General features: G+C 53.0%; 2 protein-coding genes across 3 annotated transcripts; both read right to left on the bottom strand.

Moving 5' to 3' along the window:
- Positions 1-52: 52 nt before the first annotated feature.
- taf6l (TAF6-like RNA polymerase II, p300/CBP-associated factor (PCAF)-associated factor) lies at positions 53-4,905 on the bottom strand. Of its 2 annotated transcripts, none has more exons than XM_070855077.1 (12): positions 4,817-4,905; positions 4,136-4,291; positions 3,914-3,995; positions 3,635-3,785; positions 3,471-3,521; positions 3,222-3,316; positions 3,061-3,135; positions 2,736-2,956; positions 2,427-2,559; positions 1,897-2,025; positions 1,178-1,674; positions 53-1,098 (listed from the first exon to the last, which is right to left on the bottom strand). In XM_070855077.1, the coding sequence occupies exons 2-12, from the start codon at positions 4,189-4,191 to the stop codon at positions 753-755; spliced, it is 1,836 nt and encodes a 611-aa protein (XP_070711178.1). In that variant the 5' UTR covers positions 4,192-4,291; positions 4,817-4,905; the 3' UTR covers positions 53-752. The 2 variants fall into 2 exon arrangements, with proteins under 2 accessions (XP_070711178.1, XP_070711177.1); XM_070855076.1 differs by having other exon boundaries at positions 3,914-4,000.
- Positions 4,906-5,933: 1,028 nt separating this feature from the next.
- Positions 5,934-7,733, bottom strand: cth1 (cysteine three histidine 1). Its single transcript, XM_070855257.1, has 2 exons — positions 7,725-7,733; positions 5,934-6,985 (listed from the first exon to the last, which is right to left on the bottom strand). The coding sequence occupies exons 1-2, from the start codon at positions 7,731-7,733 to the stop codon at positions 5,948-5,950; spliced, it is 1,047 nt and encodes a 348-aa protein (XP_070711358.1). The 3' UTR covers positions 5,934-5,947.
- Positions 7,734-9,695: the final 1,962 nt, after the last annotated feature.

Genomic DNA, 9,695 nt, shown 5'->3' on the forward strand with positions numbered 1-9,695 from the left:
CACTCTACAGGCCTCTCAGGCTCTTTGGGACTCAAACGGATCAAATAAAAGGTTTCAAAGCCGCAGCAGAAATTCTTTATTTAATGAAAAAAGCTTTGTACAAGGTGTCCAAACACAAGGCAGTGTCAATGACACTCTGCCTGTCACTCCGTACGCTCCTCCCATGTTCTGTTCAGACATTCAGGCCCCCCAACAAAACCCTCTCTAGCTTCTCAAACGTGACAATTTGCTGCTTTTCTCTTTCTGAGGGAAATATCTGGTTTTCTCCCTGCTGGCTGGACTGTGATTAATCTGACACATCTTCAGCAGCTCCACTCGCCTTCACAGTCTGTCTCCGTGTCCCCTGGTGGTCTCTGGACTGTCTCTTGTCAGAGTTGCAGATGTGACTTCATTTGCTTGTTTGTGATTTGCAGTGCATTGTGGCCAAAACCCAGATAACCACAGTATGTCAGAACTGTTGTGCTCTACTCCAGCGACACGTCAGCACCCGTATGTGCACACGTTTGATCTAATTCTAGCAGCGTTCTAATGAGCTGGTGCAGTCCGTCTGTCTCTGTCAGCGGGTCACATGTGTTGGTACCACCACTGGGGGGTACCACAATGAGGCATTTTCAAATACTACACGCAGCAGCCTTACATCAGTTTGAACCGACCACGTGTGTCGTCTCAGTGCATCCTGGTGCAAACGTTGTTCTCCACCCAATAACAGAATCCTGGGCCTGTTGCAGCCTTCCAGTCTCAGACCCTCCTCTCTACAGAGGCAGATGGAGGGAGTAATGGGAACACGCCCAGCGGCGTACAGGTTTGCCCACCCTGCCGATGACAGGTAGTTTGTGTGCGTAGGCCCGCGGTGGGATGGCTGAGACGGGTTGAGTCGGGCCAAAAGTGGTCTGGAAGGGGCGGCGTCCTTGGCAACGACGGCCCATCTGCCGCCCACCGATGAGGAAGGAGAACACTGGAGGTCCGGTCTGAGGAGAGGTGAAGCGAGCTTTGGGGAAAACGTCTCGGGACAGACCGGCTGAACGCTGGCCTGAACGTGACGAGGACGATCTGGAGCGCTGCATGGAGGAGGTGGAGGAGGAGGAGCGACCCAGGGACCTGAAGGAGGGGAAGCACAGTTAGCTACACTCACTAAGCCAGACCTAACAGCTGAGCTTCCACAGTCTGTCGGCTTTACCTCCCGGACCCGGTAGCTGCCAGGCTGGGTGGGGGCGGATCAGTGCGAGGACTCCCATCCTGCCTGGGGCTGATGTTGAGGTTGGCGGTCAGCTGTGGCATCTTTCGGGTGGTGTCAGGGTTGGAAGCAGAGCCTGGGGGGTCCTTTCTGGCATCACCAAGCTGAGTCAAGGTGCAGGGGGGGTAGTTGCCAAACCCGGGCCCTGTACTGAACCTGACAGCCAGGCTGTCTCCAAAGAAGGAGTAGAGCTCACAGTACATGGCTGGGAGGGGGACCGGGGTCCACTCCTCCCACGGACAGCCGGCCCCGCCTGCCTGAAGATGGCTTGCAATTCCCAGGGCAGCCTCGGACAGAGGCTCTGGAGGGGGGCTGAGGCCGGGGGAGCTCACCCTGTAACCCAGAGCGCCCACCACAGAGCCTGGCTGAGCGCCGGAGCCTCCCTCTGCCGGCTGAGACAGAGACAGAGCCTTCATCTTCAGCAGGCGCTCCACCGCCACCTGCAGGCCACAACACAACACAGCACAACCTGGTGACACCCGCAGGGGGATGTGATGTCTGTCTGTCTGTCTAGTAGCTGTCAGAATATCTACAAAACTATCCAGGCTTCCTAAATTCTGTTCACTGTATGAGATGAGGGGTGACACAGTCTGTCTGAATTCATTCTCTGAATAAAACTAGTGTTAGTCATCTTGGAGGACTTTAGCTGGAGCAGCACTGACCAGGATGGCTCCGTAGACCTTGTGTCCATCTGCTTTGACCTGGGCGTTGGACACGGAGTAGTCGTCCAGTACAGCCTGGAGGTTGGCCCAGTAGGCAGGGAGGTGTGGAAAGAGCACTCTCTCAACGGCCTGCCAACGACAACACAAAGAAAACAGAGGAGTATGCAGCAACGTACGGAGGAGTGGAAAAAGAACTCATAGCAATGAAATGGAAGCCGTCAGACGGAGACAGTCTCTAGTGTAGATCTTCCATTTGAGAATAAAACATCTTGAGGTGCTCTTGAGTCCCATTAGACAGCTTCTCAATGGGGTGAAAACCAGGGGGGCATTTCCAAAGAGGATTGGTAGAATTCTTTCTGAGTGTGTCTCACAGACACTGATGCTTTGCAGCCACACACGTTCTCAGTGTAGCTGGTGGCTAAGAAATACGCTGCTGCTCATTTCTAGGTTTCACTTTATGACATGAATCCACTTGTTTAATGCAGAAGCACATGACCGCCAAGATCCTCAGCTGGGAGCAGGTAACATACCTTCCATCCGAGCGCATGAAGGCCCACCACGGCTCCATAGTGGGAGCACAGTGGTCTCACTGGGTCAGACAGAACCTTCTGGAGGGACAGCAGGATCTGATGGTACAGACCGCTCACCAGATCACCATGAGTCCTGGAGAGAAAATACAAGAATCGATATGGAACATTCACCTGAGAGCTGCTTTGTGGCTGCTGCATGTGTACATGTGACAACTTCAGAGGGGGACAATATGTCAGACGTTGTACTGTCAGCTCGGTCAGTCGCCTGTGAACAAAGTGCGTCTACGCAGCCATCGGGGGTGCCCTCACCAGAAGATGTGACTGAGGAGCAGGGCAGCGTAGTCCCTCAGGGTCCAGTGGTCATTGAGCGGGTTGATGGAAGCGGCCAGCGGCTCCAGGATGCAGTACATGACACTGGAGACCAGGCTGCGCACGTATGAGCCCAGGTACAGGTAGGGGTTCTGGACCAGGCTCTTCACCATGTGGAGGAGCCTGTTGAGCTGCTCCAGATCATGACTGACTGACTTCACCTGGACACACACAGCCGCACATTCAGAAAAAAAGCGATGAGCGAATACGTTCGGTTTGTTTTCAAGTTAAATACGTCCAAGATTTGACGACAGGACAGACGCACCCCGCTGATGACATAAACAAAGTAGGGCAGGAGGGCAGCGATCTTGGAGTTGGACTGGAGGTCCAGCAGAGCCACCTGAGACACACACAAGTAACCAGGAGTTAGTAGCAACACATGGGTGAGCCAAGCAGCCGCTGTGCCTGCGTCCAGCAGCACCTTACCTTCATGAGGTGGGGGTCCTCTCCCAGGATGGCCCGAGTGATCTGCTGGTAGTACTTCAACAGGTCGTCTGACAGAGACTGCACTGCTGTGGGAACTGGGACAAGGCAACAGTCAGGTCCGGAATACTAAGACCGAACACTGCATATTACAGTGGGATGTTTGACTCCTCAAACTCACACAAGAGAGGGAACATCACCCATCACCTGCTGAGTGTACAGCCTGATAATCAGAATGTGGCTCAGTCCTACCTGTCCCCTGAGGCTCCAGGTTGCCTTTCCCATCCAGGTAAGACACGTTCACTGTGGGGAGGAAAGCAGGAGACGTTATCAGCAAAACATCCGTCCTGATTCAAAGGCCCGCAGGATGAACTTTTGAACATCAGGGAGACTTCTGGCAGCGTGGTGGGCCATACCTCGCACCATGGTCTCAGCACAGCCCTTGGGTATGTTGGTGGCCAGAGCCAACTCCACCAGGTTGACGTCGCGATCGTCAGTGAAGAAAAGCTCTCCTTCTTTCACTGATCGGAAAGGAAGAGCATCCTGGGCCCCGTAGCCACAGACGGTCTGGTGAACACACGGAGAGGAAGAAGCAACTACTGTAGCTTATTACACTTCTGATCGATGGCATCCTACAGTCTGTTATTTCTGAACAGCAGACTCAGCAGGGTGGTGTCACACAGCTCACAGCTCACCTCCACCTTGCTCCAGCGCAGAGCTCTGTTGAAGTCCTCCACGGTCAGCTTCCTCCTCTTGGCGTGTCTCATAAACTGAGAGCTGCTCTGCATGGATCCAACACAGCACAGCATCAGTCAGGTGCACTGCACTTCTGATCAGACTCAGTCATACAGGTGACTTAATCCTTCCTGTAAAGGTGTGTGTTTCCTGAGCCCCCCCCCCTCCCTTGCACCACTGACCTGCGTCGCCTCCCTGAGCCGGTAACAAACGTCCTCAGCCAGCAGAGCGGCCACATCGTCGCCGAGCTCCACGCCTGCACTCTCGGCCATCAGTTTGACGGAGTCCCGGGAAACCTCAGCGAAGCGGCGCTCCTCCCGGTCCGCCATGGCCTCACACTGCCGGGGACAGCATCGCACTGTGACACGGGCTAGAGGCGCTGCTACAGCCTGGATCTAGAGGACTTACTAAAACTGAGCTCAGTGGATCAAACATATCCCGAACTTACTCAAACAAGTGGTCGACTCGGTGCAGGCCCTGACTTCTGGGGGACATGTTGTCCATCAGAGACAACATGCCAATAATTATTCAATTAGCACAGTTTTCCAAGGGGTTTGGGGGACTCGCTGCCCAGCATGCTAACGTCATGAAATCTGGGCTCCGTCTATCAATTGGAACAAACCATTTAAACCTGAAAAAAGTATTGTTTCACTTATTTTGGCACACACACACACCAACACCACTATCTGAAGTGTAAAGGCCCGTTTCAGTGGTCGTTAGATAAAAGTAGCGTGAAGCGTTGCTAGCCTGAGCCACCGTGTCAGCTAGCTACCTAGTGGATTGGATGCTAACGGCTAAGGCTAGCTGTCTGAGAGCGGCAGAGGAAACGCACGACAGTGTTTGATACTTAAACTAGACCCTACCTTGTTGTCTGGCACGGCTGTGGTCGAGTTCTCTGGAACCAGGAGAACAGTTTACATCTGCTCCGCTTCCCTCCTCTGCGGGATCTCCACCGTCAAGTTTACAACAACCGACCACATCCGGCCAGCCCTTCAAAATAAGACGACACGGGAGAAGCCATCCAGTGCGTTTGGCTGGTGTTTCCGTCCTGATCCATGTAAAACACACTATGGGGGGCTGTGCATTATCACCGTTTAATTGATGGTTAAAAAAAAGTTGATTTACGATATTGAATTAGACTAAACGTTCACTTTCATTGTGGCTAACTTGACTGATGGTGACGTGTTCCGCGACGCACCAGCAGGGTCAGTGATTGGTCAGTTGAAGATGACTGGGAAAACCTGATTGGTTGATTGAACACCAGTGAGACAGACAGGCCCAGGTCTCCTTACAGCCGTACCAACAGGCGAGGAGCTGTGACAGCATGGCAGACAGTGATCCCTGCTGGTTACCCTCTTCTGACAGCACCCCCCCCTTCAAAATGTTCCTCACATGAGCCCAGCAGATGTTGAGCCTGCTGCAGGACTCCTCTCCCAGACAGACTGCAGAGCATCAGTGATGCTGTTAATTTGGTGCATGGGTATAAACAGGTTAGTTGTACAAGGTAAAGTGCAGCGTGCCCATCATGTTGCCAGCTATCAGTCCCTGTGAGCCATCGTGTCGTCAGTCTAACTGCAGTAAGTCACCTGATGTGCGAGTCAGCATGTAAATAAATAAAGAGAACAAAGCTCATGCTACAACATGGAGGTTAAAGATTAAAATGAGTTTATTCAGATGGTCAGATTTCATTTAGTTCAATAAAAACATATTTACAATAGTTAAAAATTACATTTCACTCATTGCCACAGACAGGTGCCCACCTCTCTACAGCTACTGGGCCTGTGAGGCCTTGTTCAGACTCAATGATCTACCATCAAACAGCTCAAGGCCAGCTTGATCTGCTGACAAACTCAAACAAGTGCAGGTTTAAAAAAAAAAAAAAAAAAAAAAAACTAAACACATAATTAATGCTCCAGGGGAGGGGGGGGTTCAAGTAAAACAAAAACAGTAGATTTAGGCCCATGCTGATGCTGGTTCCAACCATCCTCATGCAGTCAGAGCGCCCTGTTGTCCCAGATCTCCTGAGCCTTGCTGCTCTCCAGCTGCTGCAGGTGGAGGGCCAGCGGCAGCAGCAGGTCGCTCAGGTGCTGACTGGAGAAGGTGAAGGCGTTGTGGGCCGTGGCCTCTGCAGGTGGGGTGGCCAGGGGGGAGGTGGATGGAGGAGAAGATGAAGTTGAAGAGTTTGGAGAGGTGGAGGTGAAGGGGGAGGTGAACGGGGAGGTGGGGGATGGTAAACCTGAACTGCCAGGGGACGGCTGAGGGCTGAAGGGCCCTCCTTGGGTCTGGTCAGAAGGTTTGATCTTGTTGGGGAGGCCATGCTGGAAGCGACAGCGTGTACCGTACAGACAGAACCCAAAGGAGCTGAAGGTGCGGCACAGAGCTCCACGTGGCTTCCACTCCTTGGTCTGTGGTTGGAGCTGGGGGCCCGGTATAGACAGCGTCTTCTCACCAGTGTCAGGCGACTCCACACCAGAGCACACGTCGTCGCCCCCCTCCACGTGCAGAAAGTTACAGCGGGTACCAAAGGGACAAACGCCAAAGGAGCGGAAGGTGCGACAGGCGACGTTCCTGCGGCGGCGCATGGCGGGGCGCTGCTCAGTGGGGTTGTGGACAAACAGGCAGCGACTGCCGTAGTAGCAGTAGCCTGTCGTGTGGTAGCTGCGACACAACTCAGTCTTGTACTTTGGATGGCGGAAGGGAACATGGAGCTCATGGAGCCCGTGGGCGAACTGGCAGCGCTCGGCATATTTGCAGAAACCAGTAGCAGAGTAGCTGGTGCAGAGCTCCGTCTTGTAGCGGGTGGAGCAGACCCAGGGGATGAGGGGGGGAGAGGAAGACTCCACCAGGGGGAGCAGAGCCTTCGCCAGGGAGAGTCCACCACCGCCACCACCATCTCCATCCGACTCCTCACTGGACAGCAGGTTGTCCACCAGCTCCTCGTCTTGGTAGGAAGGCAGGAACAAGTCGTCACTACTGGTCTGAAACAGAGAGGTCAGAGGTTCACAGACTCGTTGCTGCACCTGCTCCTCTAACTTAACGAGCTGCTGGCTTCATCTCAGTCTGACCAGCTGAAAACTCAACATTGATCTATGATCCCATGGACATGCCATCAAACCACACACTGGGCCCAGACCTGGACCCTACGGTCTGACAACCCATTTACAGACCATGCCAGTCAGTGCTGACAGATGACTCACACATGGAGTCCTGACAGGTTACATGTTACCTTGGGGAGGGGGGTCTGACCTCACGTGTGGACTAACTTCCTGATGGACAGACGTGCTGCTGGAGGGCAGCGTCCATACTACAGAATCTCTGCTCTGATCTGTGCTGAGGGAAACATCAGAAAACCCACAGCTGACTTTTTCAAAGCTGCTAACTGAGGAGCTGAGCCTTCAGGACACCAAAGTGGACACAGACAGACAATAAGCAGACCTGACTGGAAAGATCTATCAACACCAGTCTAGGCGTCTGAAGGGCTTGCTGTGAGTCAGTGTTAGTTTAGTTCTGTGTGTTGGAGCAGACATGGAGATGAAGGCGCTGGGATAAACCTCATTCAGTCAGTCAGTCTCAGCTAACTCTGGCCAGCCTGTAGTGGCGCCGCTTCTTTCCTCTTCCGGTAGGCGTGGCTTCAGAGCATGACGTGTTACGCAGAGGCTGCGTCCACTCAGTGGAGGCGCTTTAAGTAGTGTTTGCAGACTTAAAGTGTCCCAGTGACAGTGAGGGAGGGCAGACAGGGTTCTTCAGTCAGCCCCCCCTCCTCACACTCACCTGGAACATGGCTCCGACGCTCGCTTGGTGTTAGTCGCCTGTTAGCAGAGACCTGGACCCTGACGCTCCCGCTTTGTTATGGAGTCACAAGTAAAGAGCGGGTGTTTCCCCCCCAGTCTTTTAAACCGGCCCCACCTCCCGCCCCCACTCAATATGAGCATCAGGTGTGCTCGAGCTCAACGTCACAAGCGTTTGTACGGCGACCAATCGCATCCACGCGCGGGGAACGCGCTCGATGACGGACCAATCCGGTTATCCGCTGAGGCACCACGAGCGGCCCAGACAGGTGTGAACGCACGCGGACTGAACCGGATGTTTATCTGAGCCCGATCCACGTGGTCAGCGGGGACGGGCCGATGAGGAAGGACTGCCTTCATCATCAGGAAATCATTTCCTTTGGGATGAATGAAATAGATCTTATCTTATCACAGTGTCCAACACCGCAACACACACACTTTGGTTAATGGGACCCTTCACACAGCTTTCATACAGCCCCCCCCACCCCCCCCACAGGTGAACCTCAGGGATTCATCACAGCTCCCTGAGTTCTAGGTTCTCCTCAGCACACTGATGTTTAGATGTTTTGCAGGCTGAGTTCTGGGCCAGTTATTAAAAAGGTTCAGTGTGAGAGTGACACCTTCAGCTGGCAGGTTTCAGTCGGGGGGGCTTCTTCTTCAGTAGAAGAAGAAGAAGGACTTTGTCCTCTTTCAGGTTGTGATATTGAGGTGTAGATGATGTGGACCACCATAATGTGGAGGTGGGTGGCTGAGGTGACAGGACGGTGAACAGTGGACACACACAGTGGACACACACACACACACACACACACAGTGGACACACACACACACACACACACACACACAGTGGACACACAGTGGACACACACACACACACACACACACAGTGGACACACACACACACACACACGCACACACACACACACGCACACACACACACACACACACACACACACACACACACAGTGGACACACAGTGGACACAGAGGCTGTGGCTGACCACCAAGAAAAAAAATCTTTATTTCTTTTCTTATCAAGATACATTAAAGGATACAGAGACATTGGAATAAAAAACACTTGAGAAAAAGTTTCAATTTTTAAGCATGTTTCTCTCTCCATCATACAAAAATCAGCACCCTGCCCCTTTTGAATGCGCCCCCCCTCCCCACCCCCATGAAGGAGAGTAATGTTTCACATGTACAGTAGCCTATTAGAGCCATCTCCACAATACTGGAGCAGAATTACACACGTTAGATGTAAAAAAGTGGAAAATATGCCAGATGTCCATTAGTATTTGCTACAAACTCAACGCTTTGACTTGTTTTTGGAGAAACGTTAGAGCCCGCTGGGGCCGGACGTGCTCAGAAAAGCAGGGTGAGGCCTCAGTGCTGCCGAGGGACCCACGGGAAACAGAACCATCCGTTTAGCATCTGTGTAGCTCTCACCCTTTGACGGTACAGACGTGGGAAGTAAAGTTACACTGCTGAAGACTCCTTTCACATCACGGTCGCAGCCAATCACAGACATCGTTCAGCTCCATCAGACGTGTACAGACGAGGATTCAGGCCACGTGAACAGAGTCCTCAACTAACCAACGCGTTGGCATCACACTCTGTTTGCAGGTTGTAACATTAGGTTCGGAGCTCCGTTGGCGGCCCTAAGCGTCCGCCCTACATCTCCGTATTGCTGCTGCGCTGACAGACTGATGAGCTGAGCGGTAGCACCACGGTAACGGGACATGGTGAGAAACGCCGCCGCTTCACTCTACACATCACCTCAGGGTTCAAAGGCTCTGCTTATAATGGACGTCTCAGTATGGCTTCATGTTGGACCTTTGCAGACTCAGATAGAGGCTCACAGCCAGCTCCATGGTAACCACCATCACAGTATACGACACAGTAAACCTCCAGTCTCCTACCCCCCCCCCCCTTCTGGTGTAGTGTCCAGAGAACAG

The sequence above is a fragment of the Pempheris klunzingeri genome, chromosome 23 (assembly GCF_042242105.1).
Source record: "Pempheris klunzingeri isolate RE-2024b chromosome 23, fPemKlu1.hap1, whole genome shotgun sequence".
In the NCBI taxonomy this organism is placed as follows: domain Eukaryota; kingdom Metazoa; phylum Chordata; class Actinopteri; order Acropomatiformes; family Pempheridae; genus Pempheris; species Pempheris klunzingeri.

What these genes read in the sequence shown, in the direction of transcription:
- taf6l (XM_070855076.1), bottom strand. Translation starts at nt 4,282, where the DNA reads ATGGCGGACCGGGAGGAGCGCCGCTTCGCTGAGGTTTCCCGGGACTCC. An exon ending in GGCTCAGGGAGGCGACGCAG is followed by an intron (nt 4,001 to 4,135) that starts GTCAGTGGTGCA and finishes GGATCCATGCAG; the next exon opens with AGCAGCTCTCAGTTTATGAG. An exon ending in CCTGGAGCCTCAGGGGACAG is followed by an intron (nt 3,317 to 3,470) that starts GTAGGACTGAGC and finishes GCCTTGTCCCAG; the next exon opens with TTCCCACAGCAGTGCAGTCT.